At 39.9% G+C, this 19702-nt stretch overlaps 1 protein-coding gene across 1 annotated transcript in view; it reads right to left on the bottom strand.

The window, feature by feature from the left end:
* The window catches only part of PTPRN2 (protein tyrosine phosphatase receptor type N2), a 690139-nt gene that overhangs the window by 270368 nt on the left and 400069 nt on the right, over window positions 1-19702 (bottom strand). The window contains exon 12 of the mRNA XM_063147608.1: window positions 18180-18244. Within this exon, the coding sequence (XP_063003678.1) occupies window positions 18180-18244 (65 nt within the window). The remainder of the gene's footprint in view (window positions 1-18179; window positions 18245-19702) is intronic.

The raw sequence follows: 19702 nt of genomic DNA, 5'->3' as shown, positions 1-19702 counted from the left end.
CAACATGCAAGAAATTATGCTTCCTCCTATACAATAAATGTTGCTAGGCAATAATGTCAATTAATAGCATGACACACAGAAATTTGCTATGTTGTGAGTTGCAGGGATTTCTTTATGCTATGTAAACATTTTAGCATGGGCCATTTTTTCCCAAAGTGTGAAGTGCATACTGTCAAAATACAGCCTGCAATGTTTTTTTATCATAAATATGTAGTATACCAAGTGTTTTAAGAACATAAGAGCAGCCATGCTGGATCAGGCCAAAGGCCTATCTAGTCCAGTACTCTGTTGACCAGCTGCCTGTGGAAAGCCCACAAGTAGGACATGTGGTTCTTACAGGCAGTATTCACTTTTATTCAAGTATACTAGAAGACTATTTTTACAAGAAACATATTTTTAAAATACAATTAAGAAAAGTACCTCGTAGGGTACTCTATGCCTTGTAGGGTAGCCTAAAATTTATGGCTAAGAAATAATGCAATCCAGTTTAGTATAGACCCATGATTTAAGTTAATCTTATTCATTTAAATGGATCTACTCTAAGTAGGGCTGGATCTACACTAGTGCCTTTTTACCGGTTCTGAGGTGCACTGTTACTGTCGGGACAGCTAAGAGGACATGCTGCATATACTGCTTTTCCAATGTTATTTCCCACTTTTTATTCTGTATTATCCAAAATGCCACAGCTGATGCCATTGTGTGTGCTATGAGGTATAAATGTGCCAGAGGGATATAGTGTTATCATGATGGGATCGTATCTGTATGATGATCTGTAGGTGTAGGTCCAGCCTTGGATTTATGTTAGATTTTAAAATATGTGAAAGAATATCAACTGCTGTACATCGACAATATAATGCCCACCAAAACTGGGGCATGGCACTGTACTCACTTGTCAAGATTAATGCAGTGTAAACCAAAGCCAACTTCAAAGTGCAAAATTAATGTAAAATGTTCAGTTCCATTGACAGTAAGAATTTGGATTAAGAAAGAATAAAATCAAATAGTCAGTGACTTGCCCCACATGTTGTGGCCCAAATTTCTATAAATTTCATATCATGACATTTTAAAGTTTTAGTAATTTCCAAAGTAGTAGGCATGTTAGTCTGCTGCAGCACAAACACTTTAAAGACTAATGTACTACTATGGCATACGCTTTCATGAACTATATTCATAAATGCTCCTGGTGGTTCTACATAGACCTATCATGCAATTGAAGTCCACTAGGGGAAGAGCCTCCAGTGTGGTGGCACCCCTCCTAGGGAATTCCCTACCTCTGGAGGTCAGGCAGGCACCAACTTTGTATTCATTCTGGTGTCTCCTGAAAACGTTTTTGTTCCAGGAAACCTTCCCTTAATGGCCAGCTGCGGTTTATTTTGCATTTTGTTTCTTTTAAAATGTAACTTTAATGTGTTTTTATTGTTTTTATTCATAGAATCATAGAATAGTAGAGTTGGAAGGGGCCAAAAAGGCCATCAAGTCCAAGCCCCTGCTCAATGCAGGAATCCACTCTAAAGCATAACTGACAGATGGTTGTCCAGCTGCCTCTTGAATGCCTCTAGTGTGGGAGAACCCACAACCTCCCAAGATATTTTATTTTGTCTACTGCTCCAAAATTCTGAATGGGGAGTGGTATATAAATATTGTAAATAAATAAATAAAGTGTTAGTCTTTAAGGCGCTACAGGAGTCTGTTGTTTCTAAAATTATAGTGATAATCTTGGATCTAGTAAATATGACAAATGAAAGTACATACAGCCCTGAGTGTGACAGTCAATGCTTGTAACCAGAACATGTGCTGATAAACAGTTCAGCATCAGGAACCATTTTGAGGTGAAATGACGCGCCAAGTCTCTGAGTATAATTGTACAAACTATAACCTATGATGCCACAAGCTATTAACTAATCACTCTACTTGAACAATTGCCTTGTACAGAGGTCACGTAATTCCTGATGAGAAGCATAGGTTGCCCAAGTGAGAACTATTAGAGAAGAGTGATTAGTTTTATTACTAACGCCCCTGTGGTAACACTGATTACACAGGAGTTTCTATTTTGGCTGATTGTATACTGGGCATAAATGCTGACTGCATTGTTCTAGTCGGAAGTAAAGAACTTCAGAGTACTTAATAAAATCTCAAATAAACAATCTCAGGGGTGCACAACAATCATTATTCTTGTGGAGATAGAGCTTAATTTACTGATATGTAACCATGACTTAGGAGATCTTGGTGAATCTATGAGGTCACAAAGCAGCCAAACATAGCTTCAATCAGGCAAACTTAGTCAAGTGCCTAGGGCCCAAACGAGATGTGACGCAGATCTCTGTGGGTTATTATTATTGTTGTTGTTATTATTTCAAAAGATTAATAACAGCCATGTGTAGGAGGGTGAATTGGATCAGGGCTGTCATGCTGGGGGACAGGATGGTGGTTAACACTTTCTCCCATGCAGTTTCCCCAGTAAAACCATCTTTCCAAAGCTGCTGTTTGTTCCCATGGGGGAAGGCTACAGGTATCCATACGTTATCTGTTTCTTTTCCCCCACAGAGCACATAGATTCAGGGAGGTGTTCTTAATAGCTGGTACCAGCAACACTAGTGAAGACCTCACTGTTACACCTCTCCTTCTGAAACACGTATTCTTCCAATGCCAAGGAGGCTTTCTTAAGGAGGAAAGAGCAGAACACAACATGCTTAGTCATATATTGTAAAGTTTAGAGTGAGGGACAGCTTGGGACAAGAAAAAGCATGTTGCGAACAAATATAGAATCAAAGATCTGCAATGCAGCTACAAGAATCCAGCTCCTTCCAAGGCAGTCTTTTCCACTACTGAACAGCTCTTACTCTTAGAAAGTTTTTCCTTAGGTCTAGGTAAAATCTGTTTCCCTACTATTTCCATCCAATGGTCCTAGTCCTGCCCTCTGGACTATAAGTACATGATTTGTTTACCAATGATACCTTCAAAATTTGTGTGGGGATGAATGGCAGAATTGTATGTCTTTGGGTACCCGGTGTTAAAAAATCATTCCCTGAACTACTGACAGTAGTGAAGGGACTTTGCCCAAACAAACCCTGTTGATTTCAATTAGGTTTGTGCAGGAAAAGTGAGCTGTTTACACCAGCCAGAGATTGATTGATTGATTGATTGATTGATTGGGTTCACAAAGAAATGAAGGGAGCGGTCATTGTGAAATGTACAAATACAAACAAAGGAAGAGTTTGTTTTGGGGGGCAATGTTGCAGGCAAGTAGTCACAGGTCCTTAACGCAAAGTAAGTGAAGAGGGCAAAAAAGAAAGACCCCTTTAATGGTCAGATTCACTCTTCTGAAAACTGCACCATCAGCAGAGTAACCCATGTGCTGCTCTTATTGTACCAAAGAAGAAAAGGACACTGTTCTGCTATGTAGGAACTTGTTTGCCAGTCTTGGCCTTAGAGAATGGAGATTCTGCATTTGAACTGATTGACTGATGTAATCCACAGTGTTTCTTTACACACTCAGATTGGGGAGACATTGTTTCAGGGGTTGTTGGATGAAAATTGTCCTAAATCAACAATCCTTATTTACTCAAGCACAGACTGTATGATTTTTTACCACACTGCCTTGCTTACTATTCTGCAACAGTCCCTATTTTCCAGCTATGTTCCTCAAATGGGTAAGTACCTTTTCTGTGCTTAGTTAAGGTTGACTTATAGGTTCAGAAAAAGGAGTCTTCTGGTGACAAGAAAAGGCTCAACTGCAAAGCTCCTGGTGCTCATAGGTTTAGCCAATCTAGAATCAATTAACTACAATCTTATGCATGTTAATAATACGGGGTTTTGCCCATCCCTACCTGTCTTATTTCAAGACAGGATTGCATGACATAATGAGCAGCCTTTCAGGCTGGATGAGATTAAAGTTCAAACACAAACCTAGAGTGTGACAAACTAGAACAGGTATATAGGGGGTCCACAAACCAGCTTATTTACTTCTATCACTTTTTAAAAGATCTAATTCTTTCAAACATTGTGAGTCCTTTGAAATAAATAAAAATTAAAAGGCTTCAATTAACTATTAATGGGCTAAAACCAAATCTAGAGTAACCTGAAGAACAGCAGGTGAAAGGAGTCTAAGCCATGTCCAAATGACAACCTTGAGTATTTTGAATATTCAGTGCTTGGCTGCAGCTTGTCATGTTGTGCAAACCCAGGGACCATGGGTTATGCAAGGGTTAAACAACTTCATAGGGGCCTGCACAGTGGGTAGGCAAGATGCTACATCAATGACAGTAGAAACACTGGTTGGTTAAACTTAAGCAGGCCTCCCTGATGAAGAAATTGGCAACCCCAACCAATGTGGTAGGGTGTATGGATAGCTGCTTCCACAGATAACAACCTTAGAGAACTTCTGCAAAATATCTGGCTAGGATTCTACACGTAGCAAATTCAAAATTAAACACCTGCATGCCCGTCACCTGTATGCTGGAGCTGTTGAGCCATCTGCTATACACACCACATGCTTTTATTTTATTATGCTTTTTTAAGGTTGAGTTGTCAAGGGAAATCATTAGAAAGAGAAAGTCTCTGGTAAAAATAAATAATATCTAGACTGTGATGCCAGCACAGACTGTACAGTAAAGGATGCCAGCCCTGCCAATAGATGTTCCCTGTCATTGTGGTGTCAAATCTACTCACTTATCAATAACCTATTTGCATGATAAACTGAATGTTGAAAGAGGCATTATTATAGTTATGCTGGAAACAATTGTGGCACAATAGGGAAGTAGATGTCCCATTCAGCAGTTCTTCAAACTTTTTTTAAAAATCTAATTAAAACTACTTTGCAGTGAAACATCTTGCTTCAATAGGCAGATAAATATTTCCCATGTATATAGCAGCTGCCTAAAGACACATCAAAATAAACTCTCTGCCTCCAGACATTGTACTTTGCACCAATTTCCCTATATTTGTTTTACTTCTACAAACTATTGGCCTCATCTACACCAAGCAGGATATTGCACTATGAAAGAGGTATGAAAGCGGTATATGAAAGGCAGGAGCCACATCAACCAGGATATAGCGGTATGAAAGTGGTCTATGGTATGTGTCAATGGGCCCTAACAGTTATCAGTGCATTTCAATACTACTATAAAGCAGTAGTGTGGCTCCTGCCTTTTATACATCGCTTTCATAATATCTTGCTCAGTATAGATAAGGTCCTAGTGTTCTCATAATAACTGGAAGGAATATTTTAGCAACAACATGGATGAGAAAAGCATGGAAGTAGCTGGAAGGAAGGAAGGAAGGAAGGAAGGAAGGAAGGAAGGAAGGATTAGATTACTGTAGAGAGCAAAAGGGGTAGTGCTGTACAGAGGGGTAGCCACGTCTGTTGAAATAAAAAAATTAAAAAATGGAGGGGGAGAAGAACCTAATTTTTAAGGTGTGACATGACTCTCTGTTGTTTGTAGAGCGAAAAGAAATCTGAGCACAAGAACTGGCTTTACGTCTCCTTTTTTGAGTGACGGATCAGCTTATAAGGACTCCAGATATGGTCTTAAGGCACCCAATGCAACAACCTTGTTAAAGCTAAGCAAATCTGGGTTCCAGTTAGTGCCAGGATGAGATATCTTCAAGGAACCTGAGTTCCAAAGTGGAAGAAAGTTAGAAACGAAATAAATACTTTTATTTTTCTTAAATCTTGTTGCTGTCTCTCAGTTACTTTTTTCATCAGTTTCAAAGTATAAGTTCTTCATTTCAATTGTCCTGCTATCCAGGGTCTGCTCCCGTTGGAATGTCCTCTCTAATTTCTCACGGCAGGCTCATCTGCTGTTTGATCCCCTTTGCTCCATTCCTATCTGCTGCTTTCATGTCACCTATCACATTTGGCACAGCTTCACCACAGCCCTGTCCATCAAGTCAAGGTTGCTCCCTCTTTTAAATGCCTCTATGAATCCACTATATTTTCTGCCATCTTGTCCAACCACTGAAGCCTTCTGTGCTAATTGGTGGAATCTTACCCTACTCCTTACACTTACTACTCCTGTTCAGCCACTTCATGTTTGTCCTGGAAAAACAAGGCAAAAAACTGTGCCCCACCTGCTGTAATTCCCTACAGAGGCCTCCTGTGGCACCTTAAAGACCAACAAATTCATTGTGGCATGAACTTTAATGGGCTACAGGACATGTTAGACAAAGTGCTCCACACAGAGACAGCAAATGGCAATAAGGCCATCAGAGGCAATAATAGTGAGATTCTCAAGGAAACAACTAGACAATCAGTGCAGCCCCTTCATGTACAATGTACAGCACATGAAAGTAATTGAAGTGGGAGGATACCACAGTGTGGACCATTGTGGGCCAGACTATCCCCAGTGAGCTAAAGCTGGTAAAAGGCACTCCCAGCTGCTGTGGCCACATGAGCCTCAAGTAACAATGCTGGCTCCAGGAACTGCCCAGCAAGCTTTGGCAATTGGGCAGTATAGAAATTAATAAATTTTTAAAAAATCAAAAATTAATATCATCCAATATGCTACCCGATAGCTGGAGCTCTCTAGGTGGTTCGCAACAATTAATACCACAAAATACAACATGAAAAGCTTAAAACAACAGTATAAAATCAAAATCAAACATGTCCCATTGATTTTAGTGGGCCTACTCAAGTAAGATTTCAGTGGGCCTACCCAAGTAAGATTAAGTCTGGATCCAATCTAGTGTTTGCTATATTTGCAGGAAATTATTCCAAGTCCTGCCTAAGGTTATAGGTATAAGAGTAAGGTTACGGGTATAGCTGTACCTTAGATTGCCTTATGTGAATCCTTGGGGTATAACTCTTGAGGCATATGATTATTAAGCACATTAATAGTTTGTTTGAAAGAGAATAACAAAAATGCAGTATTTCTCAAAATGGATACATAAAATTTACATAGTATAATGCCCCTTATAATCTTGATTTTTTTTTAAAAAAAAATATCCAATTGCTTATTCAGTTGGTTGCACAGAAATCAAATGAAAGAATGCAGTGCTTCAGGATCTAGCTGTGTGTATGAATGGGCACCAAAATGCACAAACATAAGCAAAACACCCCAAAGCGACATACTGCAGTTATCCTCCCGTTTTTAAATCATCCATATTTCATTAAGCATCATGTAGAATGTCTTCTGATTTATGGTAATTGTCAACAAAAGCAGGGTGGGGAAAAAGACCTCACAACTAATTTTAACCCTATACTTACACAGACTCTTTGCACACACACAAAAATTATTATGCATGTTTCTGTACTTCTGTACTTTTATTTAAATACTCCATTCTTCTGGGAAGATGCTTGCTCTCTCTCTCTCTCTCTCTCTCTCTCCGTCTCTCTCTCTCTTCATGTGTGTGTATGTACTCTCTCTCTGTGTACTGTGACTGATATATATATATATATATATATATATATATATATATATATGAATTGTCTGCAGTAGCACATGCCAGCAGCAACATCTGATGCTCTGGCCTCCTCTAGTGTTATCCCAGCATGCTTATGGCCTGGAGGACTTGGAGTGGGACTAATTTCCATATCAAACCCAATTTAGATGAAACATCTTGGTTTTAAACAGAGAGAGAGAGAGAGAGAGAGAGAGAGAGCGCCAGCGCATCAATAGCCCCTTGATTAGATTTTTATCTCCTGAGCAGACAAATATGAATATTTATTACCATGAATGCAGATTTTTTTTTTTTGCTCTTTCCATTGCTCTGATCTTGAATATTATCCACCACTAATTTTTATGAAAATTTGGGCAACATAATGTTTTCACATAAGCTGACAGTTCCTGAGATAATCCCATTATTGTTTGGTGGAAAAATGACAGTTTCCACTTATTCATGTGTTAACGAGGGATTAAGTATTGTTTTTCATCGCCATAATCTAAGATAGACTGGAAATTAAAAATTTGAACATTGTATAGGAGAGAAGAGCTTTTGTGCTCTAGAATTTGTTTGCATTCTCTTTAGGGGAATCTGTAAATTAGTAGTTTAACAATCAGCATCTTTTATGTCTCAGCTGAAAGTGGTATCATAGAAACATCAATAGCATTTATAAAATAAATTCATTATCTTTGTTTCTCAGTCCTCGGATGGACACACACTACACATGACATCTCACAAAGAAGAGGAAATAAAACAAAAAACAATGGTTCCTGATTGGGATTTGTGACTGATTTTCATACTATAGCTAGAAGTGTATTTTCTTAGTCTTATGAACACATTGGCTGTATGATCCTAGGGCTAATTGGAAGGAAGTGTCTTTGAAAGTCAATGTATTTCTAATCAGAGGACGAAATAGCTCATTTTAAAAATGTACTTATTTATTTTAAACCTTTATACCACACTTTTGCACGTTCTTAAGGCAATTCACAAAAAAACATCAATTTAAAGCAATGAAATAGAACAGCAAAATAGATGTCCTTAAAGAAGCCCATTGCTTTCTTTATCATCCAAGCCGAAAGTCTTGTCAAATACATAGGCTCCCTTTTTCCTAAGGGCCAAACATCTACACTGGAGCTCTTTGTTTCAAGATCCCTATGTAATTTTTACTGTGGAGCTTCAGTTTTCAAGGTCCCAATATAATTCAGATTGGGGCTGTAACACCTCACTGTGTGAGGTGGCCATGTTTTTTTGTGTTTTTTTTTTAACAGAGGACAGTTTTCTATTTCAAGATCTGCCAGAATACTGCCAGAGTATTTGAAGGTGTCCTGAGAGGAGGGCTCAGGCAGTAGTGTCACCAGTAGCATGTGCCCTAGCCTTTGTCAGACCATGTTGTGTGGTGGTGACAAGCCTGGAACCAGGATTTTTCTGTTAAAGATCCATAGTTTCCACTCTCAGAAACACAGTTCTCAGTTCTGCTTCAGAAAACTGCATCTCTATTTCCTTTCTTCCCCAACCTGATGACATAGAACGCTCTTAAATAGTACTCTGATAACAATGGGATTTATGGAAGAGATCAAAAGTACAATATTGCCTTAAGGGGTCAGTTATTTCTTTTATCGCTGTAGATAGTTCTCATTGAAGCAAATAGGAGTGACATGCATATTCTAAAGACGGAATTAAGCGATACCTCTTTGAAAATCAGAGAATCACAGAAGAACAGGACAAGAAAAGGGCTGTACAATTATAAAATACAATAACGCTGGAGGGCTTAAGCAAGACTGGGGGCAGCCATTCAACAACTTTGTACCATCTTTTAGATATTATCAGGTTCATGAAGCTCCCAAAAGAGGCGCAAGAGGGGGCAGGGTAGATGACGCCTATGATCAAGTTGAACCCAAGTTGTATGTCTGGATTCACTAGAAATTCCCAACAGAACCAACCAAACAACCACTCCAGTTTATTATTCAGTCTCTCCCCATACTTAGATTACATTTGCTTATTTATATTAATTTGTAAATATGAATAAATATGTACGTATAAATATATTTATCGTCATAAAAATAACAAACCCAACAACATATAACCAACTTTTTCACCCATATGCTTTCAAAGCAGCTAATGCAGTTAACTACAAAAAAAATAGACAAACATAAAATAAGAAAAATTAGCAAGCAAATGTAGCAGAAAATGTCTCTATCACAAAAGAAGAAAGAAGTCAGGAGCAAAACAAAATCAAAGCCAAAGGCCCAGCAAAATAAAGCAGTCTGAACAACAACATGTATGGTGCCAAACAAATCCCGAAAGGGGCGGAATTTCACAACCTAGGTCCCACTACCAAAAATGTCCTGTTTCGTGTCACTGCCAACCGAACCTCTGATGACGTTTGGACATGGAGCAAAAGATTTGCTAAGTATTTTATCAAATGGGCAAATGCACATGCATCCCAGCAGGCTGGGTTGAGGGAGATGAGAGGGAGACCAGGACTATTCCACCAGCCTTACTGAAGACAGTGGGCGGATCTGCCTTCTCCAGAGAAAGGTGTGGTTGGCATGCTAGCTGGAGTTGTGCAATTACACTACTAACCATCTGACCATCCAAGAGCAAAATTGGATTCTGGAGCATCGCCAAGTTGCAGATCTGGCCCTTCATGGAGAGTGCAATCAGATTCAATGAGCCTGTACACCTAATCCCCAAAACACCCCATCTTGTCTGGATTAAAGTTCATCTATTAGCTTAAATAATCGTTAGCCTTATAAGCGTGTGTACTGTAACCAGGCATTTACCGCCTCCAGCTTCTTGCACACTCACATCTGCCAGCATTTGGAAGACAAGCCCTTTCAAGGTAAACACTGGGGCAAAGCGTTTGCTTTGCATACTGTCCATGACAGTCATGTGTAGCGCACACACAATACTAAAAACAAAGGCCGCACATGTAACCTGTGTGGTGAGGCTAAATCACTGATTCAGCACCTCTATTACTTCTCTGGAATTAGATGAAAAGGAGAAGTAATTATTCATGACAACCCAGCCTAAACATCCAAATTACCTCTTCCAGTGGTTTTATGTACATGTCATATACAATGGGGAACAAGATAGAACCCTGAGGGACTCTCCAGGTCAAAGACCACGGGATGAACAGTGGTGCCCCAGCAACACCTTCCGGAACCTTTTTGGGTAGGACTGAAATTTCATGCCTACTTGCTCTCATCCTGGCCAGAAGATCTAGAACGATACCCCATGGCCAATAGTACTGAAAGCGATGAGAGGCAAGCAGAACCCATAGGGACACATACATTCTGCCCAGTCCCTGGCAAAGTTGGTTCACCAGGGTGACCAAAGAAACTTCAGCCCTAAACCCAGGTAGAATATCAGTCAGAAAAGGATCAAGATAATCTGTTTCATCCAGGAATCTCTGGAGTTGGACCGTGACTTATCCACATGATCACCTTGTCCAATTTAGTCAATTTGACACAGGCCAGTAGTTTCCCCCCACAAAAGAGTGAGAGCTTCTTCAGCCATGGCCTAACCACAGCTTCCTTCAGTGCAGATAGTACTATGGCTTCATTTAGAAAGACAGTCGCAGTCCTCTCTACCCACAAAGCCTTGGCTACCTTAATCAGCCAGGACAGGCAAGGGTAGAGATTGCAATTCGTTAACTGTACACCTCTAAGGAGCCTGTCCAACTCTTCCTGCTGCACAAATTGAAAACCACCTACATCAAAAGGACAATGTGGAGTCCAGGCTGGAATGCAAAGTTTTTAGGAAAGTGGTCACAGTGATCCATCAATGACTCCTCATCATACCTTGATGGTCAAGATGTAACCAACCACTTAGAATAGGGCAGCCAACAGCAACACTGAACAGAAACAATGGTGACACACAAGTATCAATTTTCTGCAACCAATCCTAAGATCCTTTGGGCATACACCTATTATGATGTGTTGTCAAGTCATACATAAACTGGTAATGCTATGTAAAGAAGCTATGGAAAGGTTTTGTGCACATGTAAATATCTGGCATAATTCTGTTGGTCACTCAAAATCACTATACAAGAATAGATGGTAGAAATTGTCATATTTAGTGAAGCCTACATAGGCTACACATTCTCCCAAACCATCCTAAACATTATTTTTGAGGACCAGGCTGAGTGACTGTATTGTATGACATCTTGGGTCTTAAAACAAAATTCCCTCAGTTTTAATTCTGCCTTTGTGTTTTAACATGTAGCCAATAGGTTTTGTGCTAGACTTAAATATACTTTTCTTTTGAGCTCTTTGGTTACTTTAATAGCATTGCAGAGCCCAAAGACAAACAGTAACTTACATTAACATATGTTACATATATTGATATTTTTTATTTTTAAAAATGGAAAAACAAAACAGGTTGCATGCATTGCTACAGCCACAAGGCATACCTCCCCTCTTTCATTTTACATAATGCTGAATAAAAATTGAATTTCTGCTGCTACCATAGTAACCACTCAATCACTTCGCAATTCTGCTAGTTTAAAATCACACACACACTACTCCCATACAGAGGCATTCATGAGACAACATGACACTTCACTATTGTGCTTTTTTTTACAATGCTTCAAGAGCACAACATGTATCAGAATAAACCAATAGCTGCCTCTGAATTTCAGAACCCATTTATAACTTTTTAGTGCTACCGTTACCTGTCATTTTCTTATGCAAAATGTGCACAAAAACAGATGTAAGGATATTGGAATCAGAAGATAAGAGGAGAGATTACAGGAGACAACTAGTTTCAGGGCTGAAGCTGCGACCTGTCAGTCACAAGCCAAAATACTTCTTCTGCACAATATTCAAGAGGGATAAACACTTTGATAAGTGACAGACACAGTTGCACTGGATGGGCATGTGATTAGCTTTAATCACACAACAGTCTTCCTGCAAGTCATTGTCACATTTGTATTTAAAATAAAGATAATACCTGTAGTGTTTGCAGGACTGAAGCAAATAGTTCAATATGCCACTTTATGATGGATTTTACTACCCCCTCCAAACAATGTAAGTGGGATCACTTGCGTTTGAACCACTTCAGTCATCTTATCACCTTAATGACTGAGACAGTGCAATCCTACGCACACTGACATGGGAGAAAATCCCAGAGGCTCTGTTTGAGTAAATATGCATAGGGTTGAACTGTAGAGAAACTTTCACATTTTGGGGCTTAGACTAGTAATAAACAATATGTTTGCTACATGGTAGTCTATCCTAGGGTTGTTGCTTTTTGTTTTGTTTTGTTTTAAAAAAAGAAATTGGGCTGTGGGGTAGATGTGGGTCCAGATTGGGATTGCAGTCTGCAATTTGATCATTCCCCCTACACCGTTTTACAACCAAAAACACCCCTCCAAGGCTGCAATCCTACAGGTACTGACCTGGAAGTAACTCCTATTGAACTCAATGGGACTTGCATCTGAGTACACATACATAGAGATGTGTTGCAAAACTACAATCTGCCCCCAAGGATCCACTGCAGCTGAGAGTGTGTGATTTCCAATGGAAAAATGGCACCGGGGGAGGGAGTAATTAATCCTCCTCACCATGTGCTGTGGTCTCAACCTGGATCTAAACACTTTCCCCTGTGGCTGCTATTTCTTAATGAAAAACAAACTGCAATACCCTATCAAGAGATAAACGTATCACCCACTCTGTTTAATAGGGTTACTCCCAACTAAGCGTGGATTTGATTTCAACCCTAAATTTGTTGTTGTTGTTGCTGCTGCTTACAACAGGCTCCAATCTGAAAGCAAAACCTATATATTTATTACATTCATATATAGAAGAAGTAACACAGAAGAGACTCAAAAGAGCTATTATCTGCATATCTCTCCAATGCATGATGTTGTGTCAGAGGAAAGGGGTTTCTACCATTGAAAGAAGCACCCTTCCCGAATGCAGCCTTCCCCAACTGGGGGCCCTCCAGCTGTGTTGGACCACAACTCCCATCTATGCTGCATGGGTCATGCTGGGAATTGTAGTCCCAACACAGCTGGACTTCCCACCTTGGCAGCTTGAAGATGCCAGGGTGGGGAAGGCAATGCTAATAAATGAATCTCCTCTATCAGAAGAAGCATCCCTGGAGCCACCCCAATATTTGTCATGGAGGATATTTTTCATCTTTTTCTTTAAATTGCAGTCAGGGTGATACAGTAGTTAGAATACTGACTTGACTGGGGACATGGCTAGATGGGGCAATCACCCTGGGATCATCCCTGTGCATCCACATGACGCACGGGGCATCCCGGGAGCAGGGAGGGATGATTCCTCCCTTTCCCTGGGATATCACCCTACTCTTCCATCCCGCAGGACGTGTGGCGCGCAGTCACGGTTTCCCCCGGCTCCTCGCGAGTAGTTCTGTGCCCACTGGGGGTGGGGTGGGGGGAGCGTGAGGTTTTTTAAAAAACAAAACAAAACACTCACCATTTCGTTTGAGCACTCGTGTGCTCCTTTTCCTTTAAACATAAAAAATCCATAATGGCGAGTGCGACATCGTGCGCTGTGTGTAGACGAGGGGGATGATCTCGCGATCATAAAACCGTGAGATCATGCCCCTTAACTCCCCTCGTCTAGACATGCCCTGGGTAGACCTGGGTTTGAATCCTTGTGTAGCCAAAAAACATAGCTGGTAACCTTGGGCCAGTAATTCTCTCTCAGCCTAACCTATTTTACGGGGCTACTGTGAGACTGAAAAGAAGGGGTGCAGGGTGTGTGTGCACTACCCTGAGTTTTTTGGCTAAAGAGCAGGATAAAAAAAAAAATGAAACAAACAAACATGTCAATAGAGAATTAAGCCTTGTCTGTATTGTGATACTAGAGCTAATTAAAATGTTTGTGCGCGTATTATCCGAACGACCCAGGCTGCCACCAATACTGCTATATCAACTCTAGCACAGTATGCCATATGCTTTGGATGGCAGGGCTGACGCAGGTTGATCTAAATTGTCACCATAAACCTGTGACAGCCACTGCCATCCAAAGCATATGGCTTGCTGTGCTAGAGTTGATGCAACAGGACTGGTAGCAATTTGGGTCATCTGGACTGAGACTGCTACTGTTTTTATTAGGATGTGTGAAGGCTGCGATCTCATGGGGCTCACCATAATAAGACACCATTACATGGCTGTGAATACTTACTTACCATTTGTGATACTGTTACTAATTTTCTTTGAGCCGTAATACAGAGCAGCATTATACCTTGAAGATGTGTTTTCACAATTATCTGCTATGCTGCAGATTTCCTCGCTTAATTACATCAATGTAGATAATAATCTGACAGTCTGTCTCCAGGAGGCATATACTCAATTGTAGAAATTTCCCTGTTATATCCGTCTAGCACAGATGCCAATTCAGAAAAGCACTCCCATTGACTTCAATAAAATTAGAATTGCATCTGAAAAGTTGCTAACCTTTTTAAATGCTTGAGGGTTAATTACTTTTCACACTAACACCCCAATCCTAAACACATTATCTGGAAACAAGTGCTATTGATTTCAATGGAATTTACCTCCAAGTAATTCTGCTTAGGTTTGCTGCCTAAGAGGTACATGCTTAAATGCACATTTCAGTGAATGATCTCTTAAAACCTAGAGCTTCCCTTTCAACAAATTTTTATTCTCTCAATATTTTAACTTAAATTTAAATTTTACTGTTTTAACTCTGTATTTTAATCTTATATCAATTTTGCTGCGTGGTTTTATCCTGGTTGTGCTTTTTATACTGTATTTTGTAATTGTGCTTTTAACCTGTTGGTTGTTTTATTGTGGTTTTAATTTTTGTGAACTGCCCAGAGAGCTTCGGCTATTGGGCGGTATAAAAATGTAATAAATAAATAAATAAATAAATATGGGAAGACAGGCAAATGTCATATCTTCAAGGCTTTGATTGTGCTCTACATTTTAAATGTGCATATTGGCATAGATTAGAGTTATTTTTATTTTTATTTATTTATTGCATTTTTATACCACCCAATAGCCGAAGCTCCCTGGGCAGTTCACAAAAACTTAAAACTAAAACCTAAAACTAAATGCACACACAAGTTAAAAATACATGTGTACAATTTAGATGGAGAACAGGTTTTCAGGTCTATTTATTTTTTTCACTTATTTTAATTATTTATATCCTGTCTGTGTGTGTGTGTGCGCGTGCGTGTGCATGTTTTAAACAAAAGAGTAAAATATGCTAATAATAAATAAACTAAAAATAAACAAAAACATTAAAAACCAGCAAAAAATATACTACTTAATAAAAACAGAAATATCCCCTATCTATAACAAGCTGTGCAAAAATTGATTAGGTTTGCACACACACAGGGGGTTAATAAATCACAGTGGCTTATTAACCACTCCTGTATGTGCAAGGTACATGTTGCCCAATTTCACAAATTACTCTCTCCAGGCATAGCTTGTCATTACATGTGAAACCGACAAGGCTGGCTGGCTATGGTGGTTAATATAAACCACTCAGAACCCACCCTTGTCATAGGGTTGCTGGGTAGTTTGTGAACCATGCCAGCCAACCACCCTCACTGGGTTCTCATGTTACGACAACCCATGCTCAGCCAGGGTAATTAGGAAATGAGCTGACATGTGACTGGCAAGTGTGGAGGTGTTAAACAAGCTACCATGGCTTATTAACCACCTTTGTCTGGTGTGAATCAGGCTGTCTCTATCCCTTTAACAGCTAGAATCTTCTTAAGAATTGTCATGTTGCAAATGCAAAAAGAACTCTTTGTCTCTGTCTCTGTGTTGCTCTTCTATTCACCCTTACTTGGGAATGAGTTTCATTTAATACAGCAAGATGTGCTTTAGGGACACATGTCACTTGCGGTTGCATGAATCTTTTTGCAGCTTTAAAATACAAGCCACTGAGCACCTTGGTCCCTGGTGCCAAACGACCTTTCCTCCTGTGTGAAATAGCAACTTGCGATGGAGGTAATTTTTGTCAGGACCACAGTGTGGGAGAAAAGGGTTAAGCCCCTACGATCCCATTGCAGAATAATACGTCCCAGCTGGTGCAATTTAAAACTGAAAAAAGATTCAAAACTGCAAGTGACATGCTTAGCATCACATGCACTTTGGCCCTTGGTAAGCATGCAAACAACAGGGCTTCAACGCTTCTACATGTAGCTTCTTATTGGTTATTCAACTGCAGTGCAACAATCCTGGATGAGGAAACTTTTGAGGGCATGTAAGTTGTACTGCCTCTCCTTCCTCATAGGACTATAGCCAGTCTGCTGTCAATGTAAAGCCTAAATCAGTGGATTGGAAGCCTTTACAATGAAAGGCTAAGAGCGCCATCAGATGAGCGTTTTATAGTATGCTCGTTACTGGCCACTCATGGGTCCTTTTGATGATAATGTGTTCCTCTGTTAGTTTCCTGCTCCTTCTGCCATTTTTTTTTTTTTTGGGGGGGTGGGAAAATAATCCACAAATAATGTGACTCTTCTGATTTATTTTGATATTGGTCACCATTTCCTGCCATGTGCAGAGAAGTTTTGCTATAAAATGCCCACTAGAGGGTGCTGTCCCACTACACTGAATGGGCCTTGTGGTTGCTGCTTACTTCCCTTTTCTCCCATGTGATTCTTCTCATCTATATTACGGAAGAGAAGCAGGAAGGAAGAGTGACAGTAAAGGAATGCGATTCCCACCCTCCGTTCTGAAAGAAGTGTAAGTGTGACAATTAAGCTTCTGGCATTCCCCCCCGCCCCCCCGGTCATCCATAGCCCTAAGTGTTGTCTAGCCAGGGTATGCAGTCTGAGCTGCCAGTTTGCCTCTTTCAATCAGCAACATCCTAACCTGTATTGTATTTGCAATAAAGGTTGCTGTTCGATTATGTTCGTGGCATATCAGCCTGACTCTGAAGAGAGACTTTTGGGGACCTCTATGCTGCTCTAGATCTACATATAAACAAGAATCCTATATCAACTTTGCTGTGTGGTTTTATCCTGGTTGCGCTTTTTATACTGTATTTCGTAATTGTGTTTTAAACTGTTGGGTGTTTTACTGTGGTTTTAATTTTTGTGAACCGCCCAGAGAGCTTCGGCTATTGGGCGGTATAAAAATGTAATAAATAAATAAATAAATAAATAAGAATATTATGGCCACCCAGAACTGTGTAATAGGGACTGCTGATGTTCCCCTCTCTCTTGGGGTGTCTCATGTTTTGCAGAAGTGGCTTACAACTAAACCACAACATACGATTAATACAGAATCTGCAGTCTGGTGTGATTCATGGCAAGTTCTGGCAGATAGCATCTTCTTCATTTATAATGAGCTTTTTACTACAGTTTTTGCCTAGTAGTAAGATGATAATGACTGAGAGTAGTATTTTAGTTATACTGCAAATTTAAGCGAATATAAAAGCTCAAATAACTAGAAAGTAGTTCAGTAAAAAGTTCATCCATACATTAAGGGACACGTTACTCTAAATTTAGATCTCTGTGGATCTTGAGATGAAACAGAGCTTCAATGAGACCAGGTGGGAATAATCAGACACATCAACTGCTTTGTTCATCTTAGGGCATTTTCTTCCTGACATATGACAAAACTAGGAAGCATATTTCTTAAAGGCCACAAAGCCTTACTCATATGGTTGGTAAAATATGAGATTGTATTATAACAGATGCAACAGTCTAATAATCAGATTTTTTTTTTAAAAAACCCAAAAACCCTAGGTTGATTAACACAATCCACCAACAAACATCCAGATCTAGGATTTCACAAAAGAATAAATCAAAGGTTTTAGATAATGAGATACACTGTAGTCACCTACCTCCCCCATGCCAATCTGCAAAATTTTCAATCCTGTTCCTTTTTCAAGTATGCCTTTGTTGTCAGCTGTTAGGAAAATGGAAAATGACAGAATTAAAGAAAAATTAGGATTGGATTGAGTTTGCATCATATACTTTCATCGCAACTATAATGTTCTCAAGGTGCCAACTGTTTTGCGTCATTCATTCTAAAAAAAAATCTATGTGACATGGATTAATATTCCATTTTACTGAAGATATCCTGAAGAAGAGTAATAGCAATGAGCTTTCCGTTAATCAACAAATCAATTGCTAAGCATGTATCTGAACTAGGATCAAGTCCTTGGACCAACTAGGCCTATTTGTCACACAACAGTGCATGAACTAAGCAATAGAGGTCCAGTCACCCAATTGATATCCCTCATGCACTCAGCTGCTAGCTGTTGGTGGCCTTGTGACCTGGCGAAGATTGAACAGAGGTGCCAATTGTATATACTAGAGCAGGGGTGGGCATTTTATGGCTGTCCAGATGTTTTGGTCTACAACTCTCATTATTCCACAACATTGGATATGCTAGCTAGGGCTGATGGGAGTTTAGGCCAAATCATCTGGAGGACCACAAGTTATCTGCCCCTGTACTAGGGTCTATACACATCATTTGCATAGTCACAGCAGCTGGAAAGATAGCTGCAGCAATTGCATAAACCTAGAAAAGACATACATACATACTGGTCCCATACAGGCATTCACTTACTCACGTGTAGGGCTAAACTGGGAGGGGGACATGGATGCGCATGCAAGCCCCATCCCCAACATTCCTGTCACCCAGCAGCCATGTAGACCTTCAACATTAAATATGAATGCACTTACAGAGCTCCTGTGCTTGGGAACCCAGCCTTATCAACATTTCTGATCACGGGAGCTCCATAAGTGCTGAACACACTGACAGAATTCATTTCAGACCTTCGTACTCAATGCATGAAGGTCTAACCAGAAGAGACATTGGGGTGGGGATTACACATGCACCCACCTCCATCTTCCCACTTAGCTCCACACGTGTGAGCAAGCAAATGCCTGCATAGGACTAATGCTGGTCAGAAGTTCTGGTGAGAAGGTCTCCAACTTCTTTTGCACTCTTCCTGAAGATATTCTTATCCATCTGAACAGGCATTTTTGCCTAGATTGTTGGTTGTTTTTATGCTCTTCATGATTTTATTTTTTGTGAACCGCCCAGGGTATAAAAATGTATTGGGGAGTATAAAAATGTAATAAATAAATAAATACATAAATAGAAAGGCAGGATATATATTTTAATACAAGTCAATAAGGAAAGGAATAAATCAAACATGAAAACATATATAGGCCCCACCCCACATAGAGTTAATGGTTCATACAACAATACCCTCCGCATGCTCCCATCAGGTCACAAGTCCATTGTCTGCCCCATATATACTTAATAGCAATCACATGGGGGTCATTACAAGCATATGACCTGGATTTAATTCAGTTAGCAATCCTGTTGAGTGGGGGGCAGAGGTGGTGGAGG

Source organism: Elgaria multicarinata, chromosome 1 (genome assembly GCF_023053635.1).
Source record: "Elgaria multicarinata webbii isolate HBS135686 ecotype San Diego chromosome 1, rElgMul1.1.pri, whole genome shotgun sequence".
In the NCBI taxonomy this organism is placed as follows: Eukaryota; Metazoa; Chordata; class Lepidosauria; order Squamata; family Anguidae; genus Elgaria; species Elgaria multicarinata.
Note: the sequence above shows the minus strand (reverse complement) of the source record. Positions and strands in the feature narration are given on the sequence as shown.